Source organism: Poromitra crassiceps (assembly GCF_964638095.1).
Source record: "Poromitra crassiceps genome assembly, chromosome: 1".
In the NCBI taxonomy this organism is placed as follows: Eukaryota; Metazoa; Chordata; class Actinopteri; order Beryciformes; family Melamphaidae; genus Poromitra; species Poromitra crassiceps.
In genome coordinates this window covers 78,993,401-79,012,202 of record NC_139623.1, presented here as the reverse complement: position 1 = coordinate 79,012,202, position 18,802 = coordinate 78,993,401, and the positions used below count along the sequence as shown (strand labels likewise).

Genomic DNA, 18,802 nt, shown 5'->3' with positions numbered 1-18,802 from the left:
AAAAAAACCTAACATAATCCACTGCAAGTGTCCTGCCTGGCCTCATTCCTCTGACTAGGGCTGTCACGTTTATCGCATTACCGCGGTTATACAAAAAGTCACGCCCACCGCAGGGTCAAGCTGATTATCGCATAATCACTTTTTCCCCCCTTTCTTTTCATTTATTTTTGTTTGTAAAATGTATGTAATCTGTAGGGTGGCTGCATGCTTCTGGTCGCTTGGTTGATTGTTTGGTCGTTATGCTCCAGTCCGACCAAATTCTCATTGGTCAGACAATCGCCAGTGTTAATAATTTCATAAGAGAAATTCAATTTCATAAGAAGAAACGTGCTCTGGAATGAAGTAACGTGCCGCGGAAGCAACACAGAACTTTTCTGGAAGCGCACACTAACACATGAGCAGAAGTGACATTACAAGCTGGGGCGGCTGTAGCTCAGGAGGTAGAGCGGGTCGTCCACTAATCACTTTGGATAAAAGAGGTCGTACGAGTCTGTACGAGTCTCATACAGACTCGTACATGAAACCGTCAAGTCTACCAGTGATTTCTGTTTTTCTGTAATCAGTCAAGCTAAGTAACAATATTATATGAAGATACTCTCCTGGGTAGTGTCCCTTCTGTCTCTTGAGTTCAAACTACCCTTTGCCTGACCAATTCCCATGTGGTGTTTCCTGACTATTTGCAGTCTATGTTGTCTATTTATCTTTGTGCTGTTCAGGACCGAAATGATTAGTGTATGTAACCTCCTTTGCAGCTATTGAACAGATGTCAAATTGCATCTGTCACTCCCTTTCCTGTCAATTTGGTTCCGCATTTGAATTAATTCTCCCACCTGGTATAAAATGAAACTGTATTATAGCATCACTCTGAGTCTCTCCTCTGTACATGTTTGCCACCTTAGGAATACTGGTGCAAAGGCATTGAAATGAAATGATTACTAGCTGAATTACGAATAAGTGCTATCTTTTTGTCCAAATCATGACGGCATGGAGTCTCTGTCCTATTTCCAAGCAATCCGCTGAGCGCTGTGTCAGCACCCTGCTGGACCTGATCCAGACCAAGGTCAACTATGTGGTTCAAGAGGCTATTGTGGTCATCAGAGATATCTTCCGCAAGTACCCCAACAAGTATGTTTCCTGCTGGAACACCGAAGAGCTCCCAGCATTCAACAACACTTTGAAATAACATGCTGTAAAGTCATAGGGGTGGGAATCACATAGTAACTCACAATACAATACTTGGCCCTTGATAACAATGGTATCACGATACAGTAGGGGTGTCATGGTACACAAAAGTCACGGTTCGGTATGTACCTCGGTTTTGGGGTCACGGTTTGGTACGAATGCTGTACAACGGAGAAAAAAAGCAACAAATCCCAAATTCTGTTTTTTTCCCTTTGAATTTTTCTGAATTCTGTGTTTTGCTTTTTACCCTCATTTTACCATCGGAAATAGTGTATAATAAGTGGGAATGAATAAATGTCCACAATTTAATAAGATCTAGGCAACCCACACAAAAAGGTTTTACTCTAGAGCAGTGATTTTCAAAGTGTGGGGTGCGCCTCCCTCTCAGATGTCTGTATTCCAGCTGTTTGACAGGGCAAAGGCATTTCCCCCCACTTTAAATCTTTATTGTACACAAGTTTATAAACAGAGTGCATGTGGAGTAGCCTAATACTCCCACCAACCCCTCCCCCACTGTAGTTGTCAGACAGCAGGGTGGCTTTCACTTTCCCAAGTAAGTAGGCTAACGTTAGTGGATGCGAGTTTTGTTTACCATAATGATTATGTTCGGTCATCATAATGGATTATTGGAACATGACAAGGAGTCATCCCCTCTTCCTCACTGCATCTTGCTTGTCATCTCACGCGATGTAAGTTGCTTGTTTACAAGTTACCCGCTTTGTCAGTATGTAACGTGTAGCCGCAACGCGCAACTATAAAGGACTAAAGGAAAGTCCTTTATAGTTGCGCATCGTGGCTACGTAACGTTAGATTAGCAAGCTTACCTCATTGGCTTGATGTTGACAGAATTTGCAAAACAGCTTATCACCTGAGTCATAAAAGTCATTAGTATATTGCTCTGCACTCGCTTTTTTGATGACGGTAAAGGGGGAGCAGCTGGACGCTTCAATATTGTTGTGCTTTAGCAGCATGGAAGCTACGGCTTGTAAACACGCTGAAGCGACCCCCGCTTATGTTTCCTCTCCATAAAACGTTCCATTCAGTGAACGCAGATTCCTATGGCCCTTGTGTTGTTTTGGTGTGTCTTCTCCTGTGGCGTTTATGGCGTTCAAACAGCGTTTAGATGCTTTATCACCACCTTCTAGGGGTGGGGGGAAAAATCGATACACCACAGTATCGCGATATTTTGCCTGACGATATTGTATCGATATTTGGACGCCAAGTATCGATATTGCAAAAAAAAAAAAAAAAAAAATTTTTTTGCAGGCCACCGGGCTACTATAAACTTTAGTTCCAAGGCCAGCAGTAAACAAACGGTAGCATATTTTCATTTTGTTTTAACAGTAACAGTTTTGTCATAACAGTAATTTACAAATTCCCCAGTTACTGAATGGGCTGCACAAGATTCTTTTGTGTAAGTGAAGTGAAGTTGCAAAAACTACATAAGTACAGTAGTCCACACACACATCCAGTTAACTCATTGAATGCCATGGACGTCCTTCGACGTCCAATTAAATAGTGACGTAGAATGCCACGGACGTCCTTCGACGTCCAATGCGTTTTTTGACGGTGGGACGTCGATCAAAGCCTTCCGCAGCTCCTGTACAACTATAGTAGCTATTGGAGGTGTATAACCTATTTTACGGACTCATTAGGTGGCGACAGTGCTTGCTCGGTGCAGTCCAGATTAGAGACAGGTCCGAGAAACAGCCTAAAAGCCGTGGATCAAAGACAACCCGATGCATGCTCCCAGAGCCATTTGCTCTGTCGCGGGAGCTGACATTGGCTCCGAACAGGAGTCAATCCGCGCTCACAACTGAGCCCCTCTGTCCCTGTCTGTCTGTCTGTCTGTCTGTATAGTTTCTCCACCCGATTAGCAGACAGGAAAGCAGCCCCTGACGCCAAACCATTCAGCAATCCGGGTTGGCTCTTCCCTGCTGTGGCGCTGAGAGCCGACAGCAGCACACAAACGCAGCACTCCGAAAATATAATGGTTGCGTGAGGCTGTGTGCAGTGTGGGGAGGAGTTTACGGGGGGAGGGGGGGAGGGGGGTGGTGCACGCAGGGCATCACACAACAACTACGTCACTAGATCAGAAAATATTATCTTCAGACTCAGTGAATGTGCTTGAAATGCTGCATTTCACAAAAGGCGGATTATCTCAGCTAATAATTTGAAAAGCCTGAAAACGCTGAAAACAACCTATCTTCTCCGGCTCATAACTAAAGAACGGAAAATGGTATCAATAAACTTTTTTTTGCTGATGATACAATAGAGCCAGCTCGTTCTTGTGCGTGTTCGGTGTTTACATAGTAATATCACACAATATTCTGTGGGCCTCGAGAAATCACTGAAAACGCTCTGAAAACTCTGGCACTGGGAGCATCCGTTCTCCAAAAGTGGCTGGCACTGAATGAGTTAAGGTGGACTGTAAGTAGACTGTAACAAACAGTTCAGTTTGTCAGGTGCATGCAACTATGACATTACTTTATGAAAGTTGTTGGTCTGTCTACTTGACAATGTTGCTGCAATAAAATGGTTGAAGTCAGATGTACAGACTGAAAAATTGTTCTTATATAAACCAGATGTTGACAAAGTTTTCCTTTGGGGACATCATTTGCAGTTGAAAAAGTAAGAAATCGCAATATATCGAGATATGGCAATATTCAATATATCGCAATATCGATATATCGCAATATCGAAAATATCGCAGTATCGCAATACTATCGTATCGTGACTCAAGTATCGTTTCAGTATCGTATCGTGGGCATCTGGTGATTCCCACCCCTACCACCTTCTGGATTCGACGTATTCGTCGTGTCGCTTCACGCACCGAACCGTGACGCCCATACCGTGAATTCACAATACTTCATAATAATAATTCAATACACGTACCGCGACACCCCTACGATACAGCGAGTCTGCATTAATCGTTACATTGCAGGAAGTTTCATGTACGATACATCAAGATATCTGTGTAAATGAAGAGGAAAAAAGGGAAAAAGCCGATATTGTATTTATTCACAGAATTGACATGAAACAATGGACAAAAAGTGCATACTGCATAGTGCCTCTTAACGCAGACTGACTGCAACTTGCCATGACTCCATGTGTGAAGTTAACATGTTTAAAGGAAGTTAAAATGTTAAAGATAGGATACAAATAATATGATACCAATAATGCCCTCTAACCTCTTGTAAATGAAATAATGGTGATGTATGTTTAACAATTCATCAATTTGCTGGGGACCCCCTGGAATCCCCCTCCAGGACCCCTGGTGGCCACCGGTCCCTGGACCCCCTAGTACCAATCAGTGGCTCTTCTGTTTTCTATCTGGCTGCAGTGAAAGAGTGACAAAGGCAGCAGAAGAAATATGAGGATTTTATAAGTTTGATTGGTCAAATTTGCAATTTGCTCAGCAAGCCAATCCTCCAAACCAAGAGCCCATAATGGTACATTGAGACTGTAAGCTGGTTACAGGTTTTCTTTCTGACTTTTGACACCTTGGGTTTCCTCAGATATGAAAGTATCATCGCCACGCTGTGTGAGAACCTGGACTCGCTGGATGAGCCTGATGCTCGCGCCGCCATGATCTGGATTGTCGGTGAGTACGCCGAGAGGATCGACAACGCTGACGAGTTGCTAGAGAGCTTCCTCGAGGGCTTCCATGATGAAAGCACCCAGGTGGGTACATATAAAAGCACAAGGTGAATTTGTCACTGGCACTTATTTGAGCTTCAGTTGAATCATATGCATGACTTTAGTAATAATGTATATAACTTAGAAAAGTATACTATACTACTATAGAAAAGTTAAAGTTGTTTATGCAAAATGTAGTTAAATTGACACTAAAGCATTCTTAGTCCAACAGTTGGTATAACGGGTTCATTAATGTGTGTATGATGCATTAGATGTTGTGATAGTGTTAGTGGTACTATTATGATTATCCATTACATACATATATTTTTCCAGGTCCAACTCACTCTGCTGACTGCCATTGTCAAGCTGTTCCTTAAGAAGCCATCTGAGACCCAGGAGCTGGTGCAGCAAGTCCTCAGCCTGGCCACTCAGGTAACACAACCTAGCCTAGCACAGCTGTTAGAAAGGCTTCCTCTAGACTAGCCATTCACAAATTTAAGAATGTTGCAGCCCGTGACCCACTCTGGGGCCCACCCAACTCTTTGATCACAACTCTTGAGACTAAAATGAAGCATTTCCCTATATATATATATTTTTTATACCTCCGCCGTCGATAGCCAGGCCAGAGGCATTATGGATCCGGGTTGTCCGTCCGTCCGTCCGATGTTCGTTAACGCGATAGCTGAGGAACGAACGCCTTGACGGAATTTCATCAAATTTGCCTCAAACATCGACTTGGACTCAAGGATGATCAGATTAGATTTTGGTGGTCAAAGGTCAAGGTCGCTGTGACCTCGAACGCCATTTTCAAGCTTGTTAACGCAATATCTCAGGAATGCCTTGACGGAATTTCATCAAATTTGCCTCAAACATCGCATTGGACTCAAGCATGAACTGATTAGATTTTGGTGGTCAAAGGTCAAAGTCACTTTGACCTCACACACCCAATTTCAAAGCTCTGTAACGCAACAGGAGCGCCATGACGGAATTTCTTCCAATTTGACTCAAATGGCAATTTGGACTCGAGAAAGAACTAATGGCGGAGGCATAAATCCACGGTGCGGTCGTTCTAGTTATTTCATCGACTAGAGTGCCTTTTAAACATGAACTCTGGATCATGTCCTGCTAGAGAGAGCAGGATATTTTCAGGTTTTGCCTTTCTAAACATCAGGGGTCTTTGTTAAGAAACAACTGGATATGAGCCGTTTTTTCTGCCAGTGGGCGGGGGGGGTAGCATCTATCGAAAACAAGAAATGTGATAGGAAGCAGCTGTAGCTATGAGGCAGTCAAAATAGTGGTCGCACCGTCGTCAATCACTGTGGGTGATCTATTTTACAAGTGGCAACTAGTCATATCTGACTAGTTTTAAATGTAGGCTATTTCTCCCCACAAAAGTTTGATAGCCTATCAGTCAGTCAGCTCCTATCCTCTATGCAGTGGAGAGGCACACAACACTGCCTGCTGATATAATTGGCTGCATCACGTTAGCGACAAATCTGGAGACTTCAAAAAGCATGCCGTTGGTTTTAACGGAGTCCATTCCAACGAGGGGTGGCAATGTGCCAAAAAATGAGCGCTTCACATTGCTACATAAAGCAGGCGCAGCCCAGTCAAAATAGTGGTCGGACTGTCGTCAATCACTGTGGGTGATTTATTTTACAAGTGGCATTTCAAGTCATATCTAACTAGTTTTCAATGTATTTCTCCCCACACAAGTTAGGCTTTTTCTGACATGGGAGCAAGCAAGCAGCAGCAGCAGCAGACCTGATGCACTGGACCTGCCTGGCTGCAGCTGAAGCGCATTGGCCAAACAATCAATCAATCCGTTTTTGCAGCACTTGAGGAAACCGTGAGTTTGCTCGTTGATATAAGCGATTGCCCGAACGATTCATTAATTAATAAACTAGTGAACGTGAAGTGAGTCACGAGCCACACCTGCCCACTACGGATATGCGGATAATATCCTGCCAGCTGTTTAACATGAGCTGCGATTGCGTGGAAGCGGATCTTATACCGGTGGTCGAGGTAGATAAGATACGGACTCGCGGGAGTGCGCGTAGGCCGGCTAATTGTTGTTTAACATGCAGGCCAACCGGCTAGGTGCAGGTTATAATACGGATTCCACTGCATGTTAAGAAGTGGCTTAGGAGTGTCATGGTCCACAAAAGTCACGGTTCGGTACGTACCTCGGTTTCGGGGTCAGGGTTCGGTACGAATATGGTACAACGGAGAAAAAAGCAACAAATCCCAAATTCAGTTTTTTTTCCCTTTGAATTTTTCTGAATTCTGTGTTTTGCTTTTTACGCTAATTTTACCATCAGAAATAGTGTCTAATATGTGGGATTGAATAAATGTCCACAATTTAATAAGATCTAGGCAACCCACACAAAAAGGTTTTACTCAAGGCACCCATAAGCTCTATATGTGAACATGTGCTTATCTGGCAAAAGGACTCATTACTAAAGGCTTGCAGCCAATTAAATTAGGCATAGTTTGGTTGCTTAGAAATTGACATATGTCCGTTTGCAAGATGTGCGTCTATATTTCTCATTCTCTCCCCACCTCCTCCCTCCCCCTGCTCTCTTCTCCCCCACACCCCTCCCCCTTCCCCTCTCCTGCTCTCTCCTCTTGCTCCTTCCCCACCTCCTATACCCTCCAACATCTCCCATTCCCTCCCCACCCCATCACTCTCTCACATTCCCCCTGCTCTTCCCCCTTCTCCTGCTCTCTCCTCTGCTCTCTCTTCATTTCTATATTTTCTATATTATCAATTGTTCAAATGTTATCTTTATTCTGTATATTCTTGTTACTGTGTGTTAGCTAGAATCAGCTAGACATACTTTCTGTGAAGCCCTCTGAGACATGCTTGTGAATTAGGGCTATATAAATAAACTTGACTTGACTTGACTTGACTCTAGAGCAGCGATTTTCAAAGTGTGGTGTGTGCCTCCCTCTCAGACGTCTGTATTCCAGCTGTCTGACAGGGCAAAGGCATTTCCCCCCACTTTAAATCTTTATTGTACACAAGTTTGTAGACAGAGTGCATGTGGAGTAGCCTAATACTCCCCCAATTTGCAAAACAGCTTATCGCCTGAGTCATAAAAGTCATTAGGATACTGCTCTGCACTCGCTTTTTTGACGACGGTAAAGGGGGCGCAGTTGGACGCGTCAATGTTGTTGTGGTTTTGTGAAGTAGCATGGAAGCTACGGCTTGTAAACACACTGGAGCGACCCCCGGTAATGTTTCCTCTCCACAAAACGTTCCATTCAGTGAACGCGGATTTCTATGGCCCTTGTGTTGTGTCTTCTTCTGTGGCGTTTATGGCGTTCAAACAGCGTTTAGGTGCTTGACCACCACCTTCTGGATTCGACGTATTTGTCGTGTCACTTCACGCACCGAACCGTGATGCCCATACCGTGACTTCGCGGGACGCATACACGTACCGTGACACCCGTAGCATTGACTGTGATTTCTGGGCTAAGTGCAGAACATGATTAGAAGAAGGTAGAGCCCGAACCGAGGTTCAACTAAATATCGCAGTATAAAACATATAAAAGACATTTTAATCATATATATTTTTGTTTAACTGACATTCCAATTCCAATACAAAACAGCAGAGGGTGCTGCAGCACCACAAGCACCCCCACTTCCCGCGCCCCTGGTCACCACTTGCCCACAGGCATCCAATGACACTCAATCATATGACTTAATCTTCTTGGAAACAATTTTTATTTTGTCCTGATTGGTCTTAGATTTGTGTCATAGTTCTGTGGAGCCCGACATGAGCCCGCCCTTTTTTTCTTTTCTTTCTTTCTTTTTTTTTAGGGCCCCTTCACACTGACGGCCCCTGGACACCTGCCCAGGTTGCCCATATGGTAGATCCGGCCTTGCGCATTCCACAAAAGTAACATTGGAGATGTCCGCATTTGTGAAATTGGTAGAAAGACTGCAAGCTGTCAATTTACATTAACATGAATTGAAACATTGAATTCTTTGTAACGTTTATAGACAACGGTTTTCTGCTTTCGGCGTCCCTTGTATTGACAATTTCCTCCACGTCTTCTTCCCGCACTCATTCTCTCTTCTGTGTTATTGTTGATTCACTTGGAGGTGTGTGGTGCCGGGTGCGCCAAACCTGCTGTTCGTGTCACTAGCACTGCCCACTCTCAAGGGATATGATTGGCTGTTTATGAGCTGGGGCGGGTGCACGCTCGGGGTTTGTCTGTAAATGATTGGCTGTCTCCGTGTCACTCGTAGCACGCTTGTCACAGTTCCTTAATATGATGGTTGCCGGTTACCCCTGTGATATGATTTATGACGTCGCGTGAGGCTGTCATAGGAAAGTGGGAGTTGACTTGAGGGGGTGTAGTCTATATGACGTGGCAATAAGCTGCAGGGCTCTCTCTCTGCCACTCCAAACAAGGAGGACATGTTGTCTCTCCCGCTGCTGTTCTTTACTTTATTTATTCCCCTTTGCACGTATGGGTGTGAGTGTGTGTGAGATACTTTTCTGTTAGCGTCTAAACTAATGAACGGAAGCTAGTTCTAGCTAGCCTCCACACTCCGGCTTGGGCTATCCAGTAAAGCACGAGCCGTCTGCCTCGGCCGGCCTGCTGTCTGCGCCCTACGCCTGTGCCGGTAAGTCAACCTCCCTTTCTGCTGTCTGCGCCCTACGCCTGTAAGTCAACCTCCCTTTCGCAAACTTTCCACCTGACAGCCTTGTGGTTATTTCGTTCTGCCGTGGTGTGTTGCAGGTCCAGTTCACTTAGACACGAGCTTATCTCTTTTTAGAACCGAACCCGGCTGACAACGCTGTATTAACAAAGGACACGATAGGCTGTTTATGAGCCACGGACCATGGCCATGGAGGAGAAGCGCTCTTGTTTTTTTCATGCAGTCTATCGAACGGCTCTATCAAGCCATTTTTTTTATTGTATTGATCACGTGACTATCATGATATATATTGCTATCGTTTTATCGCCCAGCCCTACCGTGACCCATATCCACGCTCCTTCGCAGGACTCGGACAACCCCGACCTGCGCGACAGGGGCTACATCTACTGGCGTCTGCTGTCCACTGACCCGGTGACCGCCAAGGAGGTGGTGCTTTCAGAGAAACCCCTCATCTCCGAGGAGACTGATCTGATCGAGCCCACCCTGCTGGACGAGCTGATCTGCCACATCGGCTCACTGGCCTCTGTCTACCACAAACCTCCCAATGCCTTTGTGGAGGGCAGCCACGGCATCCACCGGAAACACCTTCCTGTCCAGCACAGCAGGTCAGACACACACACGCTTTATACAATTTAACTCGTCAGTGGCAAGAACTTTTTAACTCGCCTGAAATAAACATTTAGTCTACGGGCTCTATCGTTGCAAAGGCGGTAATTCTGCGTTAGCGCACGTTTTGCACCCGAATAGCGTCGCGCGCAACACTAATTGTGGGCGTGTTTTGCCCCCCGCTGCGCTTGGCGGCACCTCGGTGCAAACCTCCATATAGGCGTGTTTATGCCCAAAAGTATTCACAGGTGTGATCATGTCCATCCCCCTTAAAAGCCACAGCGTCATGTCTGCAGTGTTACTCATTACAAAAGTAACATATTACATGTATTACTTTTAGCAGTAACTCAGTAATATAACTTATTACTTATAGGATTTCAGTAATATTATACCAGTTACTTTGTCAAGGAACTCAAGTTACAAATTGAGTTAATAAAAAAAAAGAATCAAAGCACATATTTAAAAAAGATACAATAATTTTTTCCTAATCAAACTGTGTGTTTTTATGCAAACAACCACTATAGATGACAATAACGAAGGAAAAGAATAACATTTAGACTTTTGAATTGTTTACACTGACTTCAAGGCGGTTTAAATTCTTTTTCGGGATGGGTCATTCTGCTGCTGCTGTTGTTTTGGTAAAGGTAATGCAAAAATAGTGTAATAAGTAACAAGTTACTCTACACAGACTGTAATCTTGTAAAGTAACTTATTACTTTCAAATGAAAGTAACTAGTAATATGTAGTATATTATATTTTGAAAGGAACTTGCCCAACACTGCACGTCTGTGACAGCCTGGCAATGAGACGCAGCTTCCAACACGCTGAGTGCAGGCTGCTTTTACTGAGACATAGGGCAAGGGGAATTAGAGATAAGAAAGGCAGACTTGATACATGACGAGCAGGCCAATAGTTTCCTAAAGCACAATGCTACAAATGACAGTGAAAATAATCCTTTTGGGGGAAGGCAATTCTGGGCAAGTGAAAAACAAACAAACAAGGATGAACAAGTTTGTTAGTATACAGTAGATAAACAATATTCCATTTGAAACACATCAAAGGGCTGTCGCGCAGTTACGCAGTGGATAACCCCATGGTGTTATTATGTCCCAAAGCGTGCACTTACTGTAATTAGACATTTCGTTCATATAGGCTAGTACATACACATACAAAAATATGCGTTTCTTTAATAGGGTAGGGATGTGTGAGAATTTAATTCTAGCCTATTCTAGCCTATATCAGAATTGTCCACTCGGGTTAAGCTATTGACTGCGGTCACGCCATCCGCGCTATGGAGAAGCTGGTCTTTTATGCGTGCAATTGCAGGGAAAGAGGTTACTGTACTGGCCGGCACAACTTTCTCAAAAGTAATCTACTGTTATACACCTCACACCACAGACCTGTATGGTTGGGAATTATGTACCCTAATAAAACCATGACAAACAAATTCTCATTTTTAAATCAAGGTGTGTATTTTTTCTGCAATGTAGGCTATAGTTGAAAATCAACGTGGCAGTGTGTGCGCGCAAGGTTTGGAGAGAGAGGGACATCCATGCCGTGCGTAATGTATCCAAGCCAGGAGTTGCCGCGCACTGCGTGGAGAATACTCTGTGCGCTCAGGCGCAGTGGGGTTTTTAGCGCTAAGACCTGCTATTAGGTGGTCTTAACATTGCACGCACGCAGCACGCAAGCACTTTGTGGCCAACATTTAGCGCCAACACGCCTGCTTTGGCATGGGCGAAGCCCAAACCTGTGTTTACGCTCGGAACATGGCGATGGTATCTTTGCCAGAGTGCAAAATGACACTTGCGGGAGGCAGACGATAGCATAAGAGGTGCGCAAAGGCCAATATTTAGCACGGACACACCTGGGCCATGCCTACACCTGTGTTTGCGCTTAGATCCCAGCGCAAAACTGGATGGTGGAGGTAGACGATAGCATAAGACGCAGGGAAGATGGCATAATTGGTGCGCAAACAATAGCGCCTGTACGAAGATAGGGCCCTACTAGTCCAGGAGAGAGTGAGCTTTTCCAAATGTGTATAAAGCAATTTAAGGTATTTTCAATACATGTCACCAACTCAGATCTTCCAAGAAGCAGAATAATGTGGGGAAAATGCATGCTGTGAATAAACCCCAGATAGAATCTCCGTTTAAAGCACATTGTTCATTCATTGCACCCTGTTTCCATGTGTCAATAGTATATACATTTGATTAATATTTGTATTTCAGTCAAATTTGACTCATTGCAGTCAATAGGGTTTTAGCCCCTTTGGGGCTTGAACCCATAATAAAAAAATTATGTTCGTAATGGACTCTTTCAAAGGTCCTTGGCTTACCAGGCCTTCTCTCTCAGCATTGATGCAGGTGAGAGCCCAGTGAGTGGTGGGCCGGCAGCCCCCATGGACCAGCCAATCCAATCCGTTATCCCCAGCCAGGGTGACCTGCTGGGCGACCTGCTCAACCTGGACCTCGGCCCTCCAGTCAACGTTCCCCAGGTCTCCTCCATGCAAATGGGTGCAGTGGACCTGCTGGGAGGAGGCCTGGACAGCTTGGTGAGTGTGTGTGTGGGCGCACACGCACACACACACACACACACACACACACACACACACACACACACACACACACGGGTTGTCAACAGAATAGATTTCGTGTTAAAGGCCCTATGTGTAAGAATCGGGAAGAAATTACATCAGAGTCATCAGTGCTCAGGTCCAAGTCGAGTCACAAGTCCAGGACTCTCACTCGAGTCCGACTCGACTACAACACTGCAATCCCCATTTCATTTGTTCCTTTATTGAGACAAACCATAGAGGAGTTGAGAGGCTCCAAGAATAGGGAAACTCAGGAGGGAACATTGTGGGATTTGATCCAAGACCAGCAGGGGACAAGGGTCTCTTCCTGCCCAGTGAGTGCATTGTAAGTATATTTAAAGCTGCATTCAGCGATGTTTTTGTGTTCAAATAAGTGTTAAATGGCTCTATATTCTGACAGCAATCACTGAAATACAGTGTTTGGTCAGTGACTTGAAACCCCCAACCCCCCACTGTCCTTTATCTCTCTCCTCTAGTCCTGCAGGCTGGGCAGATGTATCTCCGCAACTCGTAGAGACTCATGGATGGCGGCATTGGATTCGGGGTGAACAAATACATATACCTTTTATAGGGATCGCGATTGGACCTTCCGTTTCTTAGAAAATGTCAACTTTTCTCTGATTGGATAGTTTGAGGTCGGCGCCAATTTTGATCCAATCAGAGAAAAGTTGACATTTTCTAAGAAACGGAAGGTCCAATCGTGACCCCTCTAAAGGACTATATGTATTTTTTCACCCCAAATCCAATGCCGCCTGAGTGCCCCTGAGTCTCTACAAAGTTACGGTTGCAGAGATACGTCCGCCCTGCCTGCAGGACTACAGGAGAGAGATAGAGGACAGTGTTGACAGGGTTTCAAGTCACTGACCAAACACTCTATTTCAGCGATTGCTGTCAGAATATAGAGCCATTTAACACTTACCGTATTTGAACACAAAAACATCGCTGAATGCAGCTTTAATGAGGAAATCGATGAAAGAACAAGCCAGTGTCATCCAGTGTGTGTATTGCTGCTTTACATTCAGCAAAGTCCTGATCATAATTGAATTCATAAAAATGTGCCAGCTTTTTCTTTCTTTCTCATTTTTGCCTTTGCTGCTGTGATTTTTACTTACCACACCACCAAATACTAGAAACTTTATACTCCCATGAAATGTTTTTAACCTTCCATCCATACCTTGAAGAAGGCATATTCTGCCGAAACATGTTGGTCATTAAAACACAGCAGAGGAGAAATTCTGAGTGTGTGACTTCCTTTCTTTATATCATTTTGAGGTTTTGCTAGTCTGCACCTCTTGAACCTTTTTGGTTGAGCTCCACTATATATATTGAACCTTCCATTGAAAGGAATATTGCACCTTGAAATGGAAACACATTTGAACCTTGACAGGATAGATGAACAGTATATTAAAGGGATAGTTTAGTGTGTTTGAAGTGGGATCCTATGAGGTACTTGCATACAGTCAGTGTACTGTGTAAAGCACTCTGGACCCATCGCGCTGTAGCTTTGGGGGCCAGTAACTAAAATGTAACTTAGCCACCTAAAAGAACACCCACCTAACAAATCAATATCAGTGTACATGTACCCTCTATTTTGCCATTTTTCAGCGCTTTACTCTACCGTCAAACAGCCCTCTCATTTGGCACTACATTTTCTCTGCACTGCACAACTACGGTATTCCTCCGCAAAATGCCTGCACAGTGCTGGGGGTTGGATTACTCCGCAGATCAGCTGGTATTTGCGTCATTTCTCCCTAAATCCCTAATTTGTCATGCATTTTGTCAGAAAAAATACAATTACGGTAGTTTAGGTGTGGTTTCATTCATAATTCATATCTCACCTGTGGTCTGGGTACAGCGTTGCTCTTCAGCAAGTGTGTATCCTTCTTATTTGCTTTTGGCTTTAGATAATCCTCTTCAGAGAAATGTTCACTGCAAACGCGAAGTTCTACCAAACGTGCAGCGTTGATGTCTACATTCAGTGCAACAAGCCACCACCACTGTGTAATACTTATATCTTTCAAAGGAATACGGTGAAAACAATAACCAGACCAGGGTCTTTGTCTGTTTGAAGAGCCAGGAAAAACACAAACACGCTACACCACCTTGAATTATTTATGAAAGAAATATTCCAGTCTTGCTGTCACGAGGTAACCTGTGATCTGCAGAGTAATCCAACCCCTTTGGCACTGTGCAGGCATTTTGCTGAGGAACACGGTAGTTGCGTACCTCATAGGACCCCACTTCAAACAAACCAAACTATCCCTTTAACATGTTAATAATCTACCTCTGGCATAAATAATGGGCTTTTTTCCAATGTCTTTTTATTTTCTTCTGTGTTGATGTCCACATTTCCGCTTCTCAAGCTGCTGGAACAGCTTGATTTCTTCATTGTTGCAGATTTGACTGGTATTTTTCCCCAGAAAGACTGTTGATGGGTTTCAGTTGCTAAGAACGTCTCTGTGTCTCTGTCTCTGTCTATGTTGTGTCTGTGGTGTTTGGATGCTGTCTTTGGGGCCCTCTCTTCTCTCCTGTAGCTGGGGGGAGACCTGGGCGGAGGTGTTGGGGGAAGTCCAGCAGTAAGTCAAGCCCTTCTGTTTGGAAGTCCGCTCATCTGCATGCTGCATGCTCCTAGATATAGTACGGAATTTAACCCAGCAAATGGTTCCAATCTGGACGCTCAGATGTAGTGTCACACAACTTAACACACTTCATCACACCTCACCTTTGACCTTGCTCGTATTTGATAACTATCCTTTTAAAGTAAATACAGGGATCATAAGTGCCAAATCAAATGCTGACACATCACTGCATGATGAGGGCTTCAGCCAAATCTTCTTTCCCTCAGATGTAATCACCCGAGGGGGGGACTCATCACATGACTTGGACTCAATTCATGCTCAAGTCCGTTTTCATTGCTTGGGACTTGTACTTTGATGACTTGGTTTTAGGGATGCACATTTTCCGCAAATTCTAAACTCGATCATTGCTAACGTTAACAATCAATCAATCGATTATTGTAATTAAAAATACAAAATCTTCCAAACCATACCAAATGCGTTTTTTCCTCAATAAAACGTTTATTTATGCAGCAGCAACTTATTGTATATTTCTCACAGCATTGCATAGCATAGCCTACGTTATGAAACACATAAAAACGTGGAGGCATAACTTTTTAGACATGTCAACATTTGCCCAGAATCCCCGTCACGGCCGCAGGGGCTCACTTACCCACGCAGATTGTTTATTTTTTCTGCTCGCAGTCCAGGTGAGACTCCAGGCGAGCCAATTTATCCGAATGAACACTGTTCTACTTGAACAGCATCTTATGACTTGTCTGAAAAGGGCTATAGTGATGTAGCCGAGTGTCCGGGTCCGCCTATTACTTACACTTTGTTAAAACAATAAACGAGAGTCAGGCTGTAACGTTATAACACGTTTCCACATTCATTCTCAGTTAGCTCCTAGCGTTAGCACACACCAGCTCTGTGGTCAACAACAAAGTCCCCCACTTCCTATTGTACAGCAACTCTCGAGGGGACAAACACAGAGCCTCGCATACACGCTGAACAGTCTGTTACAGTGATATCATTGCGCCCTCTGGAGGATCATTGAAAAATGATTTGAAAACACCATTTAATGCGTTGCTTTTATGTTTTGTTTTGATCGAGTAATTTTTATTTGCTCGAGTAAATCCTTAACAAGCAAATTAATCGAGTTTCGATTAATTGTGTGCATCCCTAAAGTCTTAACAAAAGATCTTGTATTTGTGTGAAATGAATGACTTTGAAAGTTATGAGGTTTGTTCCAGATTGATTTTTTAATTTGTATGGAATGATTGAATTATATTGGAAGTTGAAACTGATTATAAAAATCAAACTGATGATGCTCTTCTTGACTTGGTCCCACCTCTGGTAATCACTGAAGAGTTCTAAAAAATGTTACATTTCTGTGCAATCTTCTCTGTAGGTTGTTAGTGAATTGTCATTTCGCCACTAAATTACATTGTAATTGTTGGTGCTCAGACTCTGTGCTTTGTATTTGTGTTTTCGCTGTGGTTGATTCAGGTGGGTCAGAACTTCATCCCTTCGTCTGTCCCCAATACGTTTGCTCCTTCACCCACACCGGCCCCCGCAGCCCCCAGCAGTGGCCTCAACGACCTGTTTGAGCTTTCCACAGGCATGGCCATCGCCACTGGAGGCTACGTGTCCCCAAAATCCGTGAGTTTGCGTAACAGTGTGAACAATGATGCCAAGGTTAATGTGAAATGCTTGGTCCATAACAGTTGTATTGCTCAGAGTTGGTATACTTATTTTATTTTATTTTTTTTATTTTTTTTTTTATTTTTCCAGATTTTTTATCCCATTTTTATCCCCCATTAGTGCTAGTTTAATTTATTTATCCTGGTTGCTACTCCACCCTCTGCTGATCTGGGGAGAGCCGAAACTGGCTCCATGCTTCCTCCGAGACATGGGCAGTTAGCCGGCCGCTTCTTTTCACCTGACAGAGGAAGCTTGGTATGCTTATAACGAAGTTGAACTTGTCCAAAATGCAAGTCGAACACGTTGCCACCTATGTGCTGCAGCAAATAAACGAACGCCACAAAGCAAACACGTTCTACAAACGTGTCCTTGGTCCAAGAAGTTAGTTATGCCTGATATCACCAGTGGCTGATTGACGAGAATTTGAATTGGAAAAACCACGTTCATCTTGTCTGTAATAAAATAATGAAATCCATTCGTATCATCAGAAAATTATCCAGGTTGCTTAATCAATCATGTCCCTTCACCCTTGATTGCATTTAATTTACCCATATACCATCATCGTATGGGCAAGTGCATATATCTATCCCGTCTTCACAGGATTCACAGCTAAATAGTTTAACAGATTTAACAGATTTGCGGGAGGGCATGGCGATAGCAATGTTCTAAAAGGTTTGCGCTTGTTCTAGGTGTGGCTGCCTGCAGTGAAAGCCAAGGGGCTGGAGATCTCTGGAACTTTCTCTCGCCGCCAGGGCCACATGTACATGGACATGACCTTCACCAACAAGGCCCTGCAGCACATGACCGACTTCGCCATCCAGTTCAACAAGAACAGGTTAGTGAGATGACTAGCAGGTTCAGCAGACACACCAGTGTTCGACAAATTACTCTGGACTGATTATATTACGTCTGGAGAAAGTCATCATTTCCTGATTTATGTTCTCAAATTTACTTGTGGTTCCTCATTGAGTAAGACCTGTAGTGTAAGGTCTATGCCTATCCATGCTAATACCAATTTGATAATGTGAGCAGCAAGCTGACAAAATATAGAAAATTTATGTTCACCTTGCAGATCAATCAGTGCAAGTGGCCATTGTTCTAGCTATTCAGCCAATGTCCTGTGTAGTATTTCAAATCACTAGCCATGATTAAAACAAAGATTATCCTGGTCATATGCACATCTAACTGAATATTGCATACTGAACTTTTTTCTCTCTACATGAATCATTCCAGCCCTTGCGGCAATTGATTGAAAGTCTGTATCGTACAGAGAAATGTAGCTTCTCTCCTTTCCTGAATAGTTGCTGACATCTGTGTGTGTGTGTGTGTGTGTGTGTGTGTGTGTGTGTGTGTGTGTGTGTGTGTGTGTGTGTGTGTGTGTGTGTGTGTGTGTGCGTGCGTGCGTGCGTGCGTGCGTGCGCACCTGCCTAGTTTTGGGATGATCCCTACCAGTCCTCTGCCCGTTCATACTCCACTGATGCCCAGCCAGACCATCGAGGTCTCCTTGCCTCTCAACACCATTGGACCAGTCATGAAGATGGACCCACTCAATAATTTGCAGGTACAGAAACACTCTGCCTCAGAGATGAGAACCCTTTGAACAACAGTGCGTCACAGTTTAACCCTCAAAGACCGAGACAGCTGCCCACAGCTAGAAATAGCTATTATTCTTTAAGATGTTTCACAACTTTTGAACCGCTAATCCATCTGGTCCATATGCTTTAAAAAGCTAATCCTATCCATATGCTTTAAAAAGTCAGGGAAAGCTGAGTTTCTCAGGAAGCTTTGGAATTGAATCAATTGTCAACCGTGGTTCTGCCATCTTGGTTCTTGAAAATTGAATTG

General features: G+C 43.9%; 1 protein-coding gene across 1 annotated transcript in view; it reads left to right on the top strand.

The window, feature by feature from the left end:
* ap2b1 (adaptor related protein complex 2 subunit beta 1) overlaps positions 1 to 18,802 on the top strand; it is a 52,052-nt gene that overhangs the window by 18,597 nt on the left and 14,653 nt on the right. Inside the window, exons 10-18 of the mRNA XM_083643038.1 lie at positions 1,010 to 1,125; positions 4,701 to 4,866; positions 5,155 to 5,253; positions 9,842 to 10,101; positions 12,458 to 12,656; positions 15,233 to 15,274; positions 16,763 to 16,915; positions 17,647 to 17,792; positions 18,389 to 18,518. Coding sequence (XP_083499164.1) covers positions 1,010 to 1,125; positions 4,701 to 4,866; positions 5,155 to 5,253; positions 9,842 to 10,101; positions 12,458 to 12,656; positions 15,233 to 15,274; positions 16,763 to 16,915; positions 17,647 to 17,792; positions 18,389 to 18,518 — 1,311 coding nt within the window. The remainder of the gene's footprint in view (positions 1 to 1,009; positions 1,126 to 4,700; positions 4,867 to 5,154; positions 5,254 to 9,841; positions 10,102 to 12,457; positions 12,657 to 15,232; positions 15,275 to 16,762; positions 16,916 to 17,646; positions 17,793 to 18,388; positions 18,519 to 18,802) is intronic.